The sequence below is a fragment of the Myxine glutinosa genome, chromosome 3 (assembly GCF_964187855.1).
Source record: "Myxine glutinosa chromosome 3, kmMyxGlut1.1, whole genome shotgun sequence".
Classification (NCBI taxonomy): Eukaryota; Metazoa; Chordata; class Myxini; order Myxiniformes; family Myxinidae; genus Myxine; species Myxine glutinosa.
The window spans coordinates 787,772-810,868 of record NC_136263.1 but is presented as its reverse complement, the minus strand read 5'-3'; the positions used below and the strand labels follow the sequence as shown (position 1 = coordinate 810,868).

The 23,097-nt window shown below is 40.4% G+C and overlaps 1 protein-coding gene across 1 annotated transcript in view; it reads left to right on the top strand.

The window, feature by feature from the left end:
• COL17A1 (collagen type XVII alpha 1 chain) overlaps nucleotides 1–23,097 on the top strand; it is a 261,339-nt gene that overhangs the window by 101,830 nt on the left and 136,412 nt on the right. The window contains exons 14-17 of the mRNA XM_068111347.2: nucleotides 2,450–2,533; nucleotides 2,712–2,759; nucleotides 22,379–22,453; nucleotides 22,614–22,682. Of these exons, the coding sequence (XP_067967448.2) occupies nucleotides 2,450–2,533; nucleotides 2,712–2,759; nucleotides 22,379–22,453; nucleotides 22,614–22,682 (276 nt within the window). The remainder of the gene's footprint in view (nucleotides 1–2,449; nucleotides 2,534–2,711; nucleotides 2,760–22,378; nucleotides 22,454–22,613; nucleotides 22,683–23,097) is intronic.

Here is a 23,097-nt window from a genome sequence, read left to right as displayed (position 1 = left end):
TTATAGAAAAGCAACAAACAAAGGTAATTGAAAACCATCGTCTTAAATATTTGTGATAGTGTAGGTGGGGGTAATATGGACCCCCTAAGCCAAAGTCCCGATAGAGACTATACAAATAGATAAGGAATATTTCCAAATAATGGTTTATTTAGACAACCAGACAGACTACATCCCCGTGCAGTTTGGGTTGAATAAAATCAGACATATGATTGAGGGGACAAATAAAAATATGCCATCAGTGTCCATATTCCCCACGTTGTTTGGAATATGGACCACCCCCCCCCCCCCCCCATTGGGGTTATATGGACTGCGGGTCCATATTACCTCAATGTGGTAAGTCCAGTTTCTTTTCGACAAATGTTCTCTGGGACAAATGTTACTTTCCGATTTTTCAGTGAACACCAACCTTAGCGACACTCGTCACAGACGAAAGCACCTATACCCTCATAGTCAGTTTCGTTTTCGTGGGCCCATTGCTTGCATTCACTGCATTGGATCCAAGAAAATTCAGGTGGATCAACAAATAACTCATTGCAATATACGCAGGAGACGTTACTCATGCAGTTTTCAGGTCCTTTTCTGTGTTGTTTAGCAGACTTGGTAACCTGAAGGCTGGACTCTTGTGCCTCACCCAAAACTGGCTTTCTACCGAGTCTCTTTGTCACCATCACTGGTGCATCTTTTCCTGCATGACGTCGTGGCGTATTACGTGGAACATGATATTCTCGTGCGACAGTCTTCAGAGGTTGACCTTGTCTGACTGCATCGACTGCCCGCTGCATATCCTCCTCTGCCCACAAACCACGTACACCTTTCTTTTTGTATGTTCGCACCATCTGAAAGCCAAATCACAACACATCTTTTTCGTCTTGTCAGACCACAAAAACACCTTGGACCTAGCCGTCAAGTATCGGCTGTTTGTCAACAGCCGATATCATACACCTTCACATACACAGAAAAACCCAGCCTTTACTTGCCTCTACCTGCCCCTACAGTGACCAATTACAAATTTTATTCAAAAGAATTAGGCATATCAATAACTAGGTCAGATTTGTTTATAGTGGAATTACGTTGAAATTGTGTTGATAACGCTTTTTCGGGGTGAGTTAAATGTCCGACAGTGCATAGTCACTGTCGGATTTTTATACAGAATCAAGTGCACATGTTATCGGCTGTTAACAAACAGCCGATACTTGACGGCTACTTGGACCATGCCTAGTTTTGCCTAGTCACATATTTCGGTGCAGAAAAATTTATTTGATTCAAATTTTGACAGTGAACATGCTGTTTTGTGGACTTGTTCTATTAGCTTCCTGTGTGGGGAATATGGACATCGACCGCGGGGAATATGGACATGGGTCTATATTAGACACTACCAAAGGGTCCATATTCCCCACACCATGCCTCTCGATCATGTCAGCATGCCCAGTACATATGGGCTGGGATCGAGTTTTCTACACACAGTGGTGCTGGAGACAGCTCTCACGTGTACTCAGCCAGGGACACCACTCATCAAACAAGCTAGTGACTACATGTACATACACAGTACTGCATGCTTATGAATTGTAAAATTTGAGATGAAAACTTTTGGAAGTTTGCACTTACCGTCATTAAAGAGTTTGAATCAACTGCAGTTGGTCACTTGCTGGTCGGCCATACTTGTTTATCCCGTGATATGGAGACGAGGCTTGATGCAGTGCATCATGGGAAATTCAGTGGGGTCCATATTACCCCCACCCACTATATAACTGTATTACATAATACATGATATTACAAGTCCTTTGAAGTTATAGGTATGGGTTTATAAAGCAAGAAAGCAGCCTTGTTAGTATCAGATTGAACTATAAGTCCTATACACAGGATCTACTAGGTCTATACCGTTCAGGAATATGCTTTTACAGATCTTCATCACTGTCCTGAGTGTCATTTTCATGCAGGTGTCTACGCAAATGCCAACATTAATTTTTGGATTCCTCATGCTATGAATATTCCAAAAATGTATAGTTTTGCTAATCTACAAAAATTTTGAACGAAAAAACATAGTGAACCTGACTAGGGGGTGAGGGTGGTTAAGCCATGCAGTGTTATGGTATATATATATATATATATATATATATATATATATATATATATATATATATATATATATATATATATATATATCTTGTAAGAACATACATTGCATGTTCAGTGTACTTCAGGTCATGTGAGATATTTTTTAAAGTTGATACAATATCAATACAATCCCTAATGGAATGGGAAATCCATGAGCAAATATTACATTGGTTGAGTGAGTAAACTGAGGTAGAAAACGATATTATAACTTCACCAAAGTGTTGAATCCACAACATTCTGCATTATTGTTTCATCTGGACTTGTCTTGAAATGTTGTACTTCCACCTCATACTTGCTCAAGTATTTATTGCAACCATTAATTTCTTTCCCACAGGAAACATGTACCACGACCATTCTATGGACAGAAGAAAAAATGTTTTTGTGAACTCTTCATCCATGAACACCACGCACTTCAATGGTATGTATGCACTACCCACAATGCAATGGGCACATGTTCACATTGGATGAAGCTCGGAGACTGTAATGTCACCATCGAAACCCATGACCAGAAGCAAGTGCTTAGGTTCTTTGACGCAGGTGATAGGTGTGTACTTTTTCACATGTGCAACAACACCATTTTCCTTTTGCTGTTTCAGATCGAGTCGAGGACCATACCGTACTGAATGCGAGAATTTATGCTGACGGTAAGATGGTTGCTTTGAGGCCTAGCTCTTCGGTGCACTTTGAAAATTTTATTTTACTAGTACACCCGCACACTCCGGGAGTGGCAAGGAGGGTCATTCATCTTTGGGGTATATAGATTACAGTCGATCTATGATCGGGTCTCAAGAACATTGGGTGTGTGTTCATTTACCAAGTTTCTTGTGGAGAGATCGCCAAGTGGCTTAAGCATTTGAGCAAGCACTCCATTCAAAACCGTTAAGGAACGGCTGGCTTTGCAAGCGTTAGCTAGCTGCTTGGTAAAGGAGCACAACCCAGGGCTTCTCCTTTTCAGTTTCGTATGAATAGTGCGGTGGCTTAGCAACTTTAATGTTACCAGCGGGACAAAAGTCCCAAATTTGGTACGGAGCTTCGTTTGGACCTATCAATTGATTGTAGCCTAGGAGCCATCCTGACCTTTTCAGATTTTCCAAGATGGCGGCCAAAATTCAAAATGCCGTCAGCAAAACTGAAATATCATATATCTCTGGCTGTAGAAGTCACAGATAGACAAATGAGGTATCAAATCAGGGGTTTTTGTGGTCAGTGAAACTGATTCAGGGAAAGGTACATTGCATACGTCACTTATTTTCAAGATGGCGTCCAAAATCCAACATGGCCGCCCAAAAAAATTTAAATAATGATATGATATTCGTTCAAATGTGGCATCAGACCAGTATTTTTGCTGTGACTGACCTTATGATCTGGTAGAACATTTACACCGGCAAAGAGATGTACAAGGGAGATTAGCCTTGCTACATTTGCACACTGTACAATCTCTTTTGCAGCCGCATTTGATAAATTCTCTGCAAGCACGAGAAGCTTCGGGAATTGTTGTCCAGACAGGTTCCCAAGATTCGGCGACTTTTTTCCAAGCATATCCAGCTGGACTTGGAAGTTTTTGTTGTGCTAACATGCTGGTAACCCAGATGCCAGCCTGGTACACTGCCCTCTTTGTGTGCTGCAGAAGTGCATTCTGAGTAGGTGGAATTTTGTCTACAGCTTGACTCTTCTGGGAGAAGAGCTCCATACGTGCACTGTTTACATTGGTCAAATTGCTTGTTTTGTCATACACTATGATAACTAGTCGCTCGATCTTCTTAAATGTTTCAGATTCCAAATCAACATGCTCAAATGGATGTGTGCCCAGGTGTACGAAAACATTTGTGATTGCATCATATACATGCCATGCTTGCCAGAATGATTTCTTTCCCTTCCCTCGAAATGCTGACGTGGTATCACATCCTGAGAAGGTGTGGAACATGGGTAGGGACCTTGATTTAGGTTCACCGAGGCGTGCACAGATGGCATTGATACTGTAATGTGTGTAGTTCTTTCCCACACCGTAGGCTACCCATAGGTCTACATCTGAGTTAATATGTGAAAGATCATGAAACATGCCAGTAAGAACAACAACAATGTCTGTGTCCACGGTGCGCACTTGGACAATTTTTGAACCATTCTCCAATGCATGCTTCACGTGAACCACGATCCTCGTGTCGGCCTCCTCCTGATTGCACATGGACATTTCGATCTCAGTTCCAATGCATATAACATTCTCTCCAGCTGTGATGTATACCGAACTGCCTGCGGGACAGTTGAACTCTGCCACCTTTGAGGAAAGAAATTCAAACAGTTCTTTCTTGTTGATAGGATCACGGAGGAAGTCATTCCAGTTTGTTGGCAGCTTGGTGTCACCAGATACCTTTCTGCACGTTCCTTTCCCTCGTTTTTCCCTGGTTGACTCCTTCAAACTGTTCGGTATGTATGTATCCCACACAAGGTCCAGTCGTTTGGTGGTCTTTAGCTGTCGTTCCAGGTAGGGAATGAACACATTGTCTGCATATTCGTGGAATGTTCTGACATGTGTTACAGGCAAGCAGTGCACAATCACAGCACCGTCCAGGACTTTGCAGTCAAATGATGCAGGTGGCTCTGTCTGGTTCGGCTCCTCGATGCATTGCAACAATTGAGATTTTGTACCTGGCAGGTTCAGCTTGCCAAAGTCAGACAGGGAAGGAGGATATGACTGAACCTCATGTGCGAAGAAGTCATTGATATCACCATCCCTATTTTGCAAGGAGATGTATAACTGTCCGAAGAGTGCCATATTGTTCTCAAGCACTTTTGCTTTCTTGCCGTCCTTGGATTTAGCTTTGACTTTTGTCGAGAATAAGGGTAGCGAATTCTTTGACATCGGATTGTGTATGGAGCGAGTGCGATCCACAAGGACTGTTGTCAAATAGTCCTGATACTTTTTCGTACCAATGTCTTCCAGTGTACGGATTGTATTCACTACGGTCTCACTCGTGCAGTTACGACTGTCAAGAGTTACTAACTCGGGAAAATCATCCAGGAAAGGATTGCCCATCTTTTGTATGACTTTAGATAGGCTATCAACCTGTTGCTGGAACGCTTTCTGTGCGGCGAGTCCCTGTTCATGGTGCTCGAAATTCGTAGGGTTTTCCGGGTCATCATCAAGAATATATTCATTCTCGAACTGCTTCATGAGTCTGGCGAGTTCTGGTCCAGAGGTCATCCAACGTTTGAAGGCGACTGGATTTTCAGTTAGTCCTACTGCACCACCGGAACCCTTAACAACTTTGTTTTTCTGCTCGTGCGCTTGATCAACGGGTATAGCAGAATATCTGTGGGTTGACTTCGAGATTACCCAGTGATGGCGAGTCTCAAATTCATCTCTGATTGGTTTCGGCAGAGATTTGATGTCTCTGATATGGACGGACAGCCACCTAGCATAGTTCACATGATCTAATGCGAAAAACAAAGGTACGAGCTCCTCCAGAACGCTAATGTACAGTGTGAAGTTCCTCTCCCAGTGGGCTCTTACAAATATGAGAATGAGGATCTCATATTGCGTAATCAAATCCCAGAACTTGAACGTGGGACAGTTTTTACACATTCTCTCATGCCAGTTATTAAAACTGTCGTTATCATTCGCACCGCTGGGATCCTGGTTGAATGCCTCGACGATAAGCTTCTTAAGGGTCAAAAGTGTAACTTGGTGAGCGTGTCTAGTTCTGGTCAGGTGAGCTGTTTTCAGGAATGAATCAGCAATTCCAGATGAGGCTACCTCAGCTTCAGTAAGGGCTGCTGTCCACCCGGAGCCCTGTAACAAATCTCCAACAGTGTTCCATAAAGCCATCTCAATGTGCAATCCTCCCATCATAACCACATGCACTTTCTCTCCATACGTATCTGGCCATTTCCATTGTACGTACTTGGCGAGCGTAAACAACGGCTGATCAAATGTTGTGACTGGGATTTGTCCTGGGTTAAGGTACTCTGTTGCTTGCCTTTGGATATCCATGCCATGTTTAATCATTGCAGGTGTGGCTGACTTTTCATAAAACAGAGGAAGTAGTGCACATACAGCTGACGGCTCTACTGTCACCTCTTCCTTAGAGGCATGATAGGCAGACCATGTAAGCGAATTATCCTTGCTCAGTTCTGTATCATTGACAAGTTGAAGACCATGTTCTATCCAGCCATATTCGTCACGTCGTGCATCTGGTAAAACAGATTTGACGGGTTGAACATTATACTGTGGAACAGCAACATCGGTGGTCTTCAGCGAAACAGCAGGAACAGAGGCATAACTGTCTGGAAGCGAATGAGTCTGTGACCCAGATGGTGGTATAGCAACAGGCTGTCTAGTCACACCAGGTTCCCTCTCACTTGGGAATTGGAAAAGACTTATTCCCGTGCCGTGGAAAGATGTCTGACGTGGTTGAGCTCGGATTATGGTCAAGATTGTCAAGAGCTCCTACAGTGAAGAGACCTTTCTGAAGAATAGTCGGAGCTACTGCACCATCATCTTCAAACCTCTCGCATACAGCTGTGGCGAGCCAGTCTTCAAGCTGCATCACCCTGTCGTAGGAAACACTGATACCCATTGTATGTAACTGTGGGATGATTTTCTTGCTCCTAGTCAGCGCATGTATATTGAGGCCAATATAAATTGTTAGTGGAGGTTCTCGGTCAAGAGTGTGCCGGACTTTCACAGGCGAATTAGGTTTCCTTTTCTTGACGTTGTAGATGATGTTTTGCCCAATAGTTAGGCACACTTGTGACTCATTACTCTCTTGGTCTTTCAGTTTAGGACCATTGAGAATCATGGAGACGAGAAATTTCAGACTAGAGGGTAATGAGTTCTCCTGACAACCTGGTGCAAACTGGCCAGTGAATTTGAATCCTTTATGATGGAAGATATCTTTTCTAATGATGTTTGCCGCGCGTGCCAAAATCAGGGCATCTTCTGAAAAGTCACGCTTTTTCATAGCATCTTTTATCATGTCTTTCATTCCCTCTTTGAATATTAGAACGATGCCCCGCCCATCATGTTGCACTTGTGCATCAGAAAATCGTTCAAGTAACTGTTCCTTCAATCTGGTTTTGTTGATAGTCTTTTTGATGCCCAACGCCTCAAGCCGATTCACGTACAGTGAGTGTAACTCGGATAATTTGAAGATGAAAGTCCCGGCATTAACAGACATTTCAATGTAACTGGTGAGTTCAACAAATGCTCTAGACTCATTCATGACGTCATCAATGTTTATTGTTGCATGGTGTAACTGTCTCATGTGACTGCGATACCGATTTCTAAGGTTAGTCAAACATTTTAGATGATACGTCGCATCCATAGCTATGAGATCTCCACCAACAATCCTCGCAAGTAGTTGGGTATCTTGCAGTTCGTTGATCATAGCTCTTAGACTGGCATCCATATCATATGTTGAAACCAGATGGAGGTCATCTTCATCTGCGCCTTTCTCGCAAAACAAACATTGTCCAATCATGGTTATTGTCCGGCACTTAATTTGTTGTCTACCATCGGGATTGGATTTCTTTCGCTTTCTTGCTCTTGCCAGTTTCTCATTGTTGAATTTTAAATGACACGATTTATGCCACAATGCAGAATTGTTCACAAGTTCGTCAACACTTTGATCACTCCCAAACTTCAGTTCAGTTGGGAGCTGATCAATCTCGCGGAAATGTTCGACATTACTCAAGAATGACTGGTAGGCAGATGTCTTATTATCAGCGTTTGGTCCTGGACTGAGAAGTGGACATTTTAACTGTTCATCTGTTTCTTGTTGGCAGATAATGCAGCGACTAAAGTCGACAGGTGGCTCCATGTTGATTTATCTTAAAAGACACAAATAGATAATTTCTGTTAATACTCTCATATCATCATTTTAACTAGCAATAGTACCCATCTACGACGGATAGTACCCGTCATGCGTCATCAAAGCATGGTGTTTGTAAATAAACCATATGACCTGAGGGTGTGACGCGTATCCGGGTCACCGAACCCCCGCAAAGTAACGTTACTTTCCCCGTACCCCCCGAATTAGGATAGAAATCGAAAAAAACGGCCCACATTGACACGGTCAAAAACGATATCTATAGGTGTGCAAAGTGTCAAGTTAATCCATCCTTCGATGCCTGAGCCTTAGGCGAACAAACTTTTGAAGTCCTTGCATTATAGTATGATTTTCCTTGGCGGCCATGTTAGATTTTGGACGCCATGTTAGATTTTGGACGCCATCTTGAAAATAAGTGACATATGCAATGTACCTTTCCCTGAATCAGTTTCACTGACCTCAAAAACCCCTGATTTGATACCTCATTTGTCTATCTGTGACTTCTACAGCCAGAGATATATGATATTTCAGTTTTGCTGGTGGCATTTTGAATTTTGGCCGCCATCTTGGAAGATCTGAAACGGTCAGGATGGCTCCTAGGCTAAAATAAATTGATAGGTCCAAACGAAGCTCCATACCAAATTTGGGACTTTTGTCCGGCTTGTAACATTACGCCTAAAAATTGTTGCTGAGCCACCTGACAAGAAACAGCACGAGCGAGCTAAAAAAAAGTTCGCTATGAAAAACGCCCTGTTAGCGCCAGAAAAGGCCATGTTATTAACCCAACATTTGTGGGTTATATAGAGTACAGTAGGTCTTCGCTCAGTTCTGGAAGTAAACTTTACTTCACGGATGTCGGAATTCATACAAATGTCTTCATTTAGTGTTATAAATAGCATTAGCGACGTTAAAAAAGCTAACCATACGTGTTTGTGGTGTATAATATTTTAACTGCTCCCACTGAAACGCCATTATAACTATAAGCTATTTATATTTTATACACGTTATCACTGCAGGAACAATGCCTTGGGGAAATGGGACATTATTAGTATTAATATTGTTTTGTAATTAACATTAATGATATACGATTATCATTAATTTTGTTATTAAAAGCGTCTTTGGAAAAACGCCACGATAAATCTTCTTTGGAAATACGCCACGATAAAGCTAATTTAACATTTATATACACCCCAACGTGCAACTCCATTGATGGCAATGGCGGGCAAACTCGCTCGGGGGGAGAAAACCCCCTTGGGGAGGGGGGCAAATGAATGCGCTACAACCTTCATTGTGTAACCCTTGGTCATCCTGTCAGGTTTGGTTGAGATTGAATAAGTAACGACAGAATGTATTGGCGTCAAAAATTAATCAGACAGACAGACCGACACAAATGGCGGATTGATTGTTTGATTGTTTGAAATCAAACCGACATTTTATTTTTTCTTGCTGTATTTCTTGGAGGCTGCCACTCATGGGCTCTCGTGAAGCAGGGACTTGAATTTCCTTATTGGTAGTTTTTCACCGGTCAAGAGTTATTTTCTAAATTATGTTTCAAGTAGCCTTGTGGAGTCATGCGCAACAGGGAGACAAAGGCATGCCCTATCATTTGTGATTAGATCATGTTTGTGATGAATTGCTCATGGCCCAGTTGTCAATTTTATATTCAACTTTCATGTCAATTTTCATGATTCATATAATTTTGACATCATCAATACATCATTTTCTATCACTATCATAATTCGTATTGAATTATTTTGACATCAATACATCATCTTCTATTATTATCATGATTCCTATTGAATCATCCTGACATCATCAATACATCATTTTCTATTATAATCATGATTTCTATTGAATTATTTTGACAAAATCAATTCATCATTTTCTATCACTATCATGATTTCTATTGAATTATTTTGACATCATCAATACATAACTTTCTATCATGATTCCTATTGAATTATTTTGACATCATCAATACATCATTTTCAATCACCATCATGATTTCTATTGAGTTATTTTGACATCATCAATAGATAATTTTCTATCACTATCATGATTTCTATTGAATTATTTTGACATCAATACATAATTTTCTATCACTATCATGAATCCTATTGAGTTATTTTGACATCATCAATACATCATTTTCTATCACTATCATGATTTCCATTGAATTATTTTGACATAATCAATACATCATTTTCTATCACAATCATGATTTCTGTTGAATTATTTTGACATCATCAATACATAATTTTCTATCACTATGATGATTCCTATTGAATTATTTTGACATCATCAATACATAATTTTCTATCGCCATCATGATTCCGATTGAATTATTTTGACATCATCAATACATCAGTTCTATCACTGTCATGATTCCTATTGAATTATTTTGATATCATCAATACAACATTTTCTATCACCATCATGATTCCGATTGAATTATTTTGACATCATCAATACATCATTTTCTATCACTGTCATGATTCCTATTAAATTATTTTGACATCATCAATACATCATTTTCTATCACTGTCATGATTCCTATTAAATTATTTTGACATCATCAATACATCATTTTCTATCATCATCATGAATCCTATTGAGTTATTTTGACATCATAAATACATCATCTTCTATCACTATCATGAATCCGATTGAGTTATTTTGACGTCATCAATACATCATTTTCTATCATCATCATGAATCCTATTGAGTTATTTTGACATCATCAATACATCATTTTCTATCACTATCATGATTTCTATTGAATGATTTTGACATAATCAATACATCATTTTCTATTATAATCATGATTTCTATTCAATTATTTTGACATCAATACATAATTTTCTATCACTATCATGATTTCTATTCAATTATTTTGACATCATCAATACATAATTTTCTATCACTATCATGATTCCGATTGAATTATTTTGACATCATCAATACATAATTTCTATCACTATCATGATTCTGATTGAATTATTTTGACGAAATCAATTCATCATTTTCTATTATTATCATGATTTCTATTGAAATATTTTGACATAATCAATTCATCATTTTCTATCACTATCATGATTTCTATTGAATTATTTTGACATAATCAATTCATCATTTTCTATCACTATCATGATTTCTATTGAATTATTTTGACATAATCAATACATAATTTTCTATCACTATCATGATTTCTATTGAATTATTTTGACATCATCAATACATAATTTTCTATCACTATCATGATTCCGATTGAATTATTTTGACATCATCAATACATAATTTCTATCACTATCATGATTCTGATTGAATTATTTTGACGAAATCAATTCATCATTTTCTATTATTATCATGATTTCTATTGAAATATTTTGACATAATCAATTCATCATTTTCTATCACTATCATGATTCCGATTGAATTATTTTGACATCATCAATACATAATTTCTATCACTATCATGATTCTGATTGAATTATTTTGACGAAATCAATTCATCATTTTCTATTATTATCATGATTTCTATTGAATTATTTTGACATCATCAATTCATCATTTTCTATCACTATCATGATTTCTATTGAATTATTTTGACATCATCAATACATCATTTTCAATCATGATTCTGATTGAATTATTTTGACATCATCAATACATCATTTTCTATCATCATCATGAATCCTATTGAGTTATTTTGACATCATCAATACATCATTTTCTATCACTATCATGAATCCTATTGAGTTATTTTGACATCATCAATACATCATCTTCTATCACTATCATGAATCCTATTGAGTTATTTTGACATCATCAATACATCATTTTCTATCATCATCATGAATCCTATTGAGTTATTTTGACATCATCAATACATCATTTTCTATCACTATCATGATTTCCATTGAATTATTTTGACATAATCAATTTATCATTTTCTATTATAATCATGATTTCTATTCAATTATTTTGACATCATCAATACATCATTTTCAATCACTATCATGATTCTGATTGAATTATTTTGACATCATCATACATAATTTCTATCACGATCATGATTCCTATTGAGTTATTTTTACATCATCAATACATCATCTTCTATTATTATCATGAATCCTATTGTTATTTTGACATCATCAATACATAATTTTCTATCGCCATCATGATTCTGATTGAATTATTTTGACATCATCAATACATCATTTTCTATCATCATCATGAATCCTATTGAGTTATTTTGACATCATCGGTACATCATCTTCTTTCACTATCATGAATCCTATCGAGTTATTTTGACATCATCGGTACATCATCTACTATCACTATCATGAATCCTATTGAGTTATTTTGACATCATCGGTACATCATCTTCTATCACTATCATGAATCCTATTGAGTTATTTTGACATCATCGGTACATCATCTACTATCACTATCATGAATCCTATTGTTATTTTGACATCATCAATACATAATTTTCTATCACTATCACGATTTCCATTGAATTATTTTGACATAATCAATTCATCATTTTCTATCACTATCATGATTTCTATTGAATTATTTTGACATCATCAATACATCATTTTCAATCACTATCATGATTCTTATTGAGTTATTTTGATATAATCAATACATCATTTTCTATTATTATCATGAATCCTATTGAGTTATTTTGACATCATCAATACATCATTTTCTATCACTATCATGAATCCTATTGAGTTATTTTGATATAATCAATACATCATTTTCTATTATTATCATGAATCCTATTGAGTAATTTTGACATCATCAATACATCATTTTCTATCACTATCATGAATCCTATTGAGTTATTTTGATATAATCAATACATCATTTTCTATTATTATCATGAATCCTATTGAGTTATTTTGACATCATCAATACATCATTTTCTATGACTATCATGAATCCTATTGAGTTATTTTGACATCATCAATTCATCATTTTCTGTCTATCTTCTGTTTGTTGACAATTAAGCTTCGGTCATGAGACATTGTATCGGCATCTTAGCTGCAACCCAAGTACATTGCAAGTACCATATAAAGTAATAACTAGTTTAAATAATAACTAGAGGGCTGTGATCGGAGATCACTGAAGGTTCCCGGTATAGCCAGATCGTAATAATGTTGTTTAATCAACAAGTTAATAGGATGAAAATTGACGATTTTTCATAGGAAAATTGATGATTTTAGAAGGTTAACCTTGAGTTGGCTTTTGACCTTTTGACCTCAAAATCAATAGGCTTCTCAGTTGTGACTGACTACCTTTACAACTTGGTAAAGTTTAATGACGATCGGTTTGGAATTGTAACCAATCGGTTTGGTTTGCAAGTGACAAACAAACGAACTAGAAATTTGTCGTGCATCGCACATGATACTTGCGAAATCCCCCAAAAAGTTGTTGGCCTTTGGCCTATGTTGACCTCAAAAATAATTGGTGGTTGAATGCAGCGATCTGAGATGAAAAATCCTCTTCAAATTTAAAGTCCTTTTTTGCCCTTTTAGAAATTTGCCCTTTTCAGAAATTTTAGAATTTTTTATAGAAATTTGCCCTTTTTTGAGCTTTTCACCTGTAGACTTCAAAAATAATTAATTGGTGGTTGAATTACCTGGCCGGATGTGCAAATCCCTTTCAAATTTCAGGGCAATTGGATGAAAATTGAGGATTTTACAAACTTCATCGAAGTTGTTGACCTTTGGTCTATGTTGATATTTTGACCTTTTGACCTCAAATCAATAGGCTTCTTCCTCACGACCAACTCTACCATTTGGTGAGGTTTCGTAAAGATCTGTTTAAAACAGTATATAAGCTTCTTGCAAGGAATTAATTTTATCTCTCATTAAGAAGTAATGAATATTTCCCTTACCCAAGTGAAACTAGTGAAGGAGAAACCAAACTTCATGAAACAAATGATTCATCAAGAAATGTACTGGACAATAATTACAGCACCCCCTATGTGTCCTTCCTGACCCTCATGCCTCCCCACATCCCTTATTTATCCGACTCTCCCTCAATTTTGTCCTTCAAACCTGCTGTTCGTGTTCTCCCCCTCTCTCTACTGTTCATTTCTGTTGCACCCTGATCAATTCAATGTTATAGCTCTTCCACGAGCTTTGACTTCATATACAAAAACAAACAAATAAATAAATAACGTTTCATATTCTAAGATCCGAAAAATTTTGCAATCCGAATACTGTTCGGTCCCAAAGAATTTGGATTTGAGAGTTTTCACTGTAATTTAAAATTTAATAAAATGGAGTATTTGAAAATTAGAAAAATTGAAAAAAATAAAATAAATAATATAATTTTGGAAAATTGGTAAAAAAAATGTAACATTTGAAAATTAAAGAATTGATAATTGGGAAAAAATAATCATTGAAAATTGAAAAATGAAATAATTTCAAATTAAGTAATAGAAAGATTATTTTCTAAGCGGACACTACAACGCTCCACATCACTAAACACTTTTCATACCTCCCTCCAGGAACCATAATAATGAAAAATTAAATAATTGGGTCACTAAATAATTGAACATTGGAAAAATCGAAAAAAAACCCATTAAAAGTGGACATCTCTCTGACCATCCTCAGGGAGCCTGCTCAGCGTCGACGAGTCTGGCATTTCACTCAGGCCAACTGGCACGGTCTTCAAGCAGCCATCAATCATCTGGACTGGTCTCCCATCTCTACCACCTCTGACATCAACTCATCCTGGGAATTCTTCCAAAGTAAATTGCTCTCTCTCATGCACAGATTTATCCCATCTCGTCTTCAGTTGTCATACCCTTCCTCCCGTCCATGGTACACGGAATCTTGTGGTGAGGCTGTTGCCCAGAAACAACTTGCCTTCGTCTCCTGGAAAGCAAATCCAACGGAAGGAAATCTCATTTCCTTTCACAAAGCCCGAAACAAGTGTGTGTCCACCCTCAGGAGAGCCAGGAAACAATATCTCTCCGTTCTCAAGACCGAACTCTCTTATCTGTCTCCCTCTTCCAAATCCTGGTGGCGTCTGGTCAAATCCGTTTCTGGTGTTTGTTCCCCCTCCATCCCCTCCCTTACCTCAAACGGCTACACAGCTGACTCCGCACGTGAAAAAGCTGAATGCCTCAACTCTGTGTTTGCCTCTAAATCTTGTGTCCCAAACCCATCCCTCTCTGTACCCACCATACCCAGTCGTACCCTGCTGCTTCTGGACTCCGTGTCCTTTCCTCCTGACAAGGTGGAAAAGTTTCTGTCAACCCTCGACTCTGATTCTGCAACTGGACCCGACGGCATCAGCCCACGGGTCCTAAAATCCTGCTCTGCTGCTCTATCTCACCCTCTCTCTGTTCTCTTCACCCTCTCTTTTGCTCAAGGTCAACTGCCATCTGCTTGGAAATCAGCCAACATCACCGCTTTGCACAAAAAAGGTGCAAAAACAGATCCTAGCAACTACAGACCAATCAGCCTTCTCCCAATTATCAGCAAAGTCATGGAATCCATCATTGCTTCTGATATGAAATCTTTCCTCTTCTCCAATGGCTTGATCTCTGATCATCAATTTGGTTTCAGACCAGGTCACTCTACTCTGGACATGCTGCTTCTGCTGTCTCAACAATGGATGGAGGTCCTCAATGCCAAACAGGAAATTAGAGCTGTCTCCCTCGACATATCACGTGCCTTCGACACGGTCTGGCACCCAGCTCTGCTCACCAAACTCTCCTCCTTTGGTATCCATGGAAATCTCCACGCATGGCTGGCGGACTTCCTCTCTAGTCGTCGTCAACGTGTGGCCCTGAATGGGTTTCTCTCATCTCCTCTTCCTGTTCAGGCTGGAGTTCCCCAAGGCAGTGTTCTGGGCCCCGTGCTTTTTCTGGTCTTCATCAATGATCTCTCTGACTCTCTCGAAAATCCTCTCTATCTCTTTGCTGATGACTCCACTCTCTGCCGCTCCATTCCTCTTCCCTCAGATCGGCAGTCTGCTGCCTCCTCACTCTCTGAAGACCTGGACAAAATCACAGACTGGTCAAACAAGTGGAACATGTCTTTCAATCCTGACAAATCTCACACTCTTACTATGTCTCTCCGAAAAGCTCGACTGGACAACCCTCCCATCTACTTTCTCAACAATCCTCTCCAAGAAGTTCTGTCGCTCAAGATTTTGGGTCTCACTATCTGCCATGATCTTTCTTGGGAAAACCACATTTCCAAGCTGGCCTCCAAAGCCAGTCGCCGACTGGGCATCCTCCGTCGTGCGAAGTCCTTCCTCGGCACACTTGAGCTCCTCACCACATACAAGGCTTTCATCCGCAGCTCAATGGAATACTGTTCTCCCCTATGGGCCGGTGCTCCTGCCTCACACCTAGCTCGGCTTCACGCTGTTGAAACCAAAGCTTTCAGAATTATTGGAATCTCCCGCGATGAAGCTATCTCTGAGGGCCTTTCACTCACTCACCGCAGGCAGGTAGGTGGTCTTTCTGTCTTCTACCGACTCCTCTCCGGCCTTGCACCCCCAGCTCTCTCTGTGCTCTGTCCCCCAAATATTCCTACAGGTCGCACAAGATCTGCCAGCAACCCTCTGATGGTTAAACTGCCGAAATCTCGGCTCTCCGCTCACCTTCACTCTTTCATTCCTCTTTTCTCCCGCCTCTGGAACAAACTCCCTCACTCCCTTCAATCCCACTCCTCCCTCCAGGTCTTTAAAACAGCTGTTCACCACCATCTCTTATCTTCCCCCATCCAAAACCTTGATCTTTTCTACCCCCGCTAATTCACCCCAGATCCACCTTGTTTGAAATTCCAACTTCTTTCCTGGAAGTCCTGGCAGTGTCCATATGTTTTATACCTCTCCCACTGCCCCCTTCCCACGCCCCCCCCCCCCCCAAAGCCCTCACCCTCTCTCAGATCTCTCGATGTCTCCATGTCTCTCGGTCCCTGCTCTCAAATGTTGTGTTTGTGTCCTTCCCCCTCTCTCCCCATCTTGTCTACCGCTCCCTATGTTATGTTTTATGTGTCGGTTTGTCTTTCTGTGTGATTAATGTTCGCTCTTTCACGAGCCTCGATCTTGTATACAAAAAAAAAAAAAAAAAAAAAAAAAAAAAAACTATTGAAAAATCAAATAAGTGAAAATTGGGAAAAAGAAAATTGGAAAATTAAGTTATGGAAATATTATTCTTCAAAAAGCAGGAAACCACAGACACCAAGACTAAACACTTTGTGCCTCCCTCCAGGAAGCCTAACAATAATAATAATCTATATAATAATAGCGTAAGGACTCGACTTTGTTATCCCTTTTACGCCGCACCCAGTGACCCGATGCCCACGGCACGAATGGATTTACGATCTACGAACCGCGCTCTTTGTTTATCACGTCCAGCCACACTCGAAAAATCTGAATTAGCCGACGTTGGGGCCCAAAAGCATCCGATTAACTGCCGATACGACACCATCTTACGACGCCATCGTATTGGCGTCTGCTGGGCGAAGGCGAAGCGAGCCGTCCGCTGATTGGACAGTCGAGTGGTGTGAACATGGGTGGTGTGAACCAAATGGTATTTTTATTCCCTTGAACATTTTAAATTAGGATATATAAGGAAACGTCTTTATCGTCATTTTAATAAAGTTAAATGGAGTGACGTTGCGATACTCGGGTGCGTTGCATAAATCCTCATAACTCAGAGAGGTGTAGCAGGTGGCGAGACGTAAGGAAGCTTAAAGATAACGAGCTGAAACAGACGAACGATATGTCAATCCCTTTCCACACCGAACGGCAATAAAAGTATGAGAGCGGGAAGGCATGGCCTGAGCACTTCGAGCAGAGAGGACTGATTGGACTTAACTTAAAGAGAAAAAATTGGAGCTTAACGGAAGAAGAAGATCCCATGAGCGTTCCCCTATGCCATCCAAAATGGTACACTCTATCCATACACCACATCCTCCCTTCCGTGGATGTTCCACGGGTTTCGGCTAGTAGTGAATAATAATAGTATGGAAGAATAAGCACTTCGATTTTAAGTTCAAAAAGCACAATTTATTCGTTTATGAGGAACAGCATCAAAAAAAAGAATAGATACGTGATCACGTCGAAACTGCTGCACACGCTCTCATCGTATGAAGGCAATTCTAATTTACTCTTGATCCTTCAGAATTATGTACTGATTTTTGAAGGGTGGAGGGGCATTCATTATGCAGATCTCTGGTCAGACAGCGCTGAGTCGGACATTCTTTCACCAAGAGGTCAACAAGAAACACCTTTTAAATTAGGAAGCCGTGGCGCTATTAACGTCTGCTTCGTAATGGATGAAGGCATTTCCTTCACCATCCTCCAAGCTGGTATTTACACAGCGCTGCGAGGGAGAGACATGTGCAGTGCATTCAGAAAGTATTCAGACCCCTTCACTTTTTTCATATTTTGTTATGTTGCAGCCTTGTGCTGAAATCGTTTAAATTCATTTTTTCCCTCATCAATCTGCACTCAATTCCCCATAATGACAAAGAGAAAACAGGATTTTAGAAAGTTTTGCAGATTTATTTAAAATTATAAACTGAAATATCACATTGACATAAGTATTCATACCCTTTGCTATGACACTTGAAATTTAGCTCAGGTGCCTCCCATTTCTCTTGATCATTTTTGAGATGTTTCTACACCTTGATTGGAGTCCACCTGTGGTAAATTCAATTGAGTGGACATGATTTGGAAAGGCACACACCTGTCTATATAAGGTCTCACAGCTGACAATGCATATCAGAGCCAAAAACCAAGCCATGAGGTCGAAGGAACTGCCTGCAGAGCTCAGAGACAGGATTGTGTCGAGGCACAGATCTGGGGAAGCCTACAAAAAGTTTCTGCTGCATTGAAGGTTCCCAAGAGCACAGTGGCCTCCATAATTATTAAATGGAAGAAGTTTGGAACAACCAGGACTCTTCCTAGAGCTGGGGCCGCCCGGCCAAACTGTGCAACCGGGGCAGGAGGGCCTTGGTAAGAGAGGTGACCAAGAACCCGATGGTCACTCTGGCTGAGCTCCAGAGATCCTGTGTGGAGATGGGAGAAACTTCCAGAAGGACAACCATCACTGCAACACTCCACCGATCTGGGCTTTATGGCAGAGTGGCTAGACGGAAGCCTCTCCTCAGTGAAAGACACATGAAAGCCGCTTGGAGTTTGCAAACAAGCACCTAAAGGACTCTCAGACTGTGAGAAACAAGATTATGTGGTCTGATGAAACCAAGATTTGATTTGGCTCCAAGTTTGGTTTCCTCGACACAATCCTGTCTCTGAGCTCTGCAGGCAGTTCCTTCGACCTCATGGCTTGGTTTTTGCTCTGATATGCATTGTCAGCTGTGAGACCTTATATAGACAGGTGTGTGCCTTTCCAAATCATGTCCAATCAATTTAATTTACCACAAGTAGACTCCAATCAAGGTGTAGAAACATCTCAAAGATGATCAAGAGAAATGGGAGGCACCTGAGCTAAATTTCAAGTGTCATAGCAAAGGGTGTGAATACTTATGTCAATGTGATATTTCAGTTTTTTCTTTTCAATAAATTTGCAAAACTTTCTAAAATCCTGTTTTCTCTTTGTCATTATGGGGTATTGAGTGCAGATTGATGAGGGAAAAAATGAATTTAAACGATTTCAGCATCAGGCTGCAACATAACAAAATGTGAAAAAAGTGAAGGGGTCTGAATACTTTCTGAATGCACTGTCGATGTTTTATCCATTACAAAGGCAACCCTTCCGAAACTGTGGCCCCAACAAGGTTCGTGAGTTTTGGCTTCAAATTCCCCTGAACTCGATTTAAAACATATATTGTCCCAAGACAAACTACAAGAAATAGTACAACGACTTCAAGCTTGGAGGAAGATAAACATTGTCCTAATGCAAATGGACTTTGCATACTTAATCAATTCTCCAGACAGTTCGTCGCCAGCCGACAAAGTGACTTACATTGAAATACTTTGTAGTATATACATGTATAAAACATACTTCTAAACCATTGTATTCTATAGCATGTAATATTATAACATCATATAGATCATACATAACAACAACAACATGCATTTTAACGCCATTTTCCCTGCTAGAGCGGGGGTTAGCCTTGCGGTCCCCATAACAATCTTCTCCATCTTGCCCTATTTTCTGCATCTCTCCTTGTTAACCCCCTTGCCCGCATTTCTTCTTCCACCATCTTTAGCCAAGTCTTTCTCGGTCTTCCCCGTCCTCTACTTCCTTCTACATTCATTTCCATCACTCTTCTCAACCAGTCACTTTCATCCTTCCTCAACACATGACCAAACCATCTCAACCTGTTCCTCTTCACAGCATCCATCACAGGCTCTATTCCTATCATCTTTCGCAATTCATCATTTGTCTTCCTTTCTCTCAACGATACTCCGCACATCCACCGAACCATTCGCATTTCCACCCTTTCCAGCCTTCGTTGCTGCTCTACGTTCATTACCCATGTCTCGCTCCCATAAATCATAACACTTCTCACACATGCAGCATACACCTTTCCCTTCAGCTTCAACGACACTCCCCTCCTCATCAGCACGTCACTCAATTCCCGAAACTTCTTCCATGCACATCTCACTCTACATCTTCCATCACCATTTAAGTAAAGCTCATTCCTATATATTATGATGTATTCAATATTTATAACATCATGTATAAGAATTACCATGACACATCTACTTACTTAATTTACAAAGCAACATAGTTATTAACACAGTTACTGAATGGTTACACTAAATGGGTTGCCATTGCCTCTATAAGAATTTGAACAGTACCTTTCAAAATTCAGTTCAGAATGCCAGCGATAATTCGCCTACTCTTAACAAATAATATTGTCGCATGACTACCCTTGGTGAACACCTTCGGGTAGCACGGATGACGAAACAAGCTGTTACTCCAAGGCGTTTAGTTCAAATGGTGGAGAATATGCGTGGGGAAGCAAGAGGGAGGGGGAGAAACTATAAGGAAACTATAGGGGAGAAACGGAGCCTTACCTGAACGGCTTCCACTCGACGTCTCCACACCTGAAAAAAATAATTCAAACGAAAACGGATTTAAAATGTACAAAAATAACACGTTTATTTAAATAAATGCCGGTGCAAAGAAAATGCGCGGTAAACTAAATTCCTAAATTGGGACGTCCCCACGACAGACCCGAAAACAGACGAAGGTAAAATAACTGGAAAATAAATAGCGTTTGTGTGCGCTCAACTCTGATCGCTGGTGGGGTCTCGTCAGTAATTGTGCAAATCGTCCGGGGCCTTTGCGGAACCGCACGTTCGTTGGCACGCAGCGCGTGGAAGGGAACCCAGGCCTCGCTGTGTGTCACGCTCACTCCGGGCCTCGTTGCGCTGCAGCGAGCCAGCAGCGGTCGTCCACCCGTCGCTCTTGCTTGGAAAGCCGCGGCTCTTCCTCCTCACGACCGCCAGCAAGATCTCCAAACATGGCTGTTCACGATTGCTCCCTTGAGCCCGAGAGAATAATGCCACCGTTCGTACGAGGTCCAGGCGAGAAAAAGTGCAAGAGGGAATCGCGACCGTTCGCAACGACAAGGTTCTTCAGAACGACAAGGCGCACGAGAGGGAAATGTCGGTCAGATCGAGGAGCCAAGGAGAAGAGAGAAAATGTCCACTAGGTCGTTATTTTATCACCCAGGCTCTGACGTCATCTGGGGTGCTTCGCCAATCAGTAAGTCACTTCCTACCAGTCCTTCCCTGCTCCTATCAGCAAGTCCCATCTTTCACCGGGCTTGTGCCAATCAAAACCCCGACCAATCACTGCCCTTCTGGGCGTGGCCTCACGGATCTTTTGTCCTATGTGCTTCCAAAGTCGGGGTAATTAGCACTAGTGCTTCATGCATGATTTCCGGTGGCTTTTTAATTAGTTAGCTCAATTAGGGTGTCGATTGTGTGGTGTGGCTAAGTGTCTATGGTGTGGTGCCAAAAATGGACATAGGAAATAAATTACAGAGGTAACGACATACAGGGGATAAATTACCCATAATCCCTGAGCTAATTAAAATACCCCCTCCTCGTAATGGTGACGAAGGTACACAAACACGACACACGGTCTACTGGATCCCTACTTATTACATGGTGGTTCTTCTTCTTCATCGCAACAAAAGGAGCATGCTAATTTATGCAAATCTACCTGGACTAAGGTATCCTTACCCCCACAAAGGTAACAATACCATGATATCTCAATACCAGCTGGGAGTCCCTTCGGAGACTTCCACAATAGTGATTATGATTAATAAAATCCATTGAAGAGGAATTTTCCAACCTGATCATGACAAGAATCACTGATGTACCAGTTTTTAAAAATGACGCTGAAGTCACGTCAAGTTTAAACGAAGGGGCTTTCTTTGCTAGGTGGACTTCTGTCATGTGTGTTGCAGATCGAGGGAGCATCGGTGAGATGACAAAGATTAGTGATGATGTGAAAGTAATGTACTCCAAAGGTGACAGGAAAGGTCAGTAGTTGTGAGATTTCCCTTAATCGCGATTCTATATGCATATCATTTGAAACCTTATTGTCCTAGGCGTTGGCCTAACTATATACCTGGCATTTTTCATGGTTTTTCCATGAGGTGGAGTATGATTCCATACTTCTCTTTTTTCTGTCTTTCGCAGAGACGCACGTCAATGACGGCATTCAGAAGAAAGACATATTGGTGGTTCATACACCTGGAAATACCTTGGGTAAGTACAGCAAGGATTACTTACCTTTGTACTGCTCACGCAGAAACAGCAAACCGGTTGAGATGAGATCCATTTACCTGCGTTAAAGGCCAGGAACATGGTGACTTGCGCTTCTCAGGTCACCCACCATTTGATGTGTATTAAAGGGAACTCTTTTACCTGTATGATAAGGTACACACAACAATACCCCATGCAAGTCTGTGCTCATTGGAAAGTACCGGCTTTCCCGGATTAACTTTCCCGGCTTTGTGTAAGGATGTACCGGCTTTCCCGGATGAACTTTTTCGGCTTTGTGTAAAGAGTACCAGCTTTCCCGGATGAACTTTTTCGGCTTTGTGTAAAGAGTACCAGCTTTCCCGGATAAACTTTCCCGGATTTGTGTAAAGAGTACTGCCTTTCCCAGATAAACTTTCCC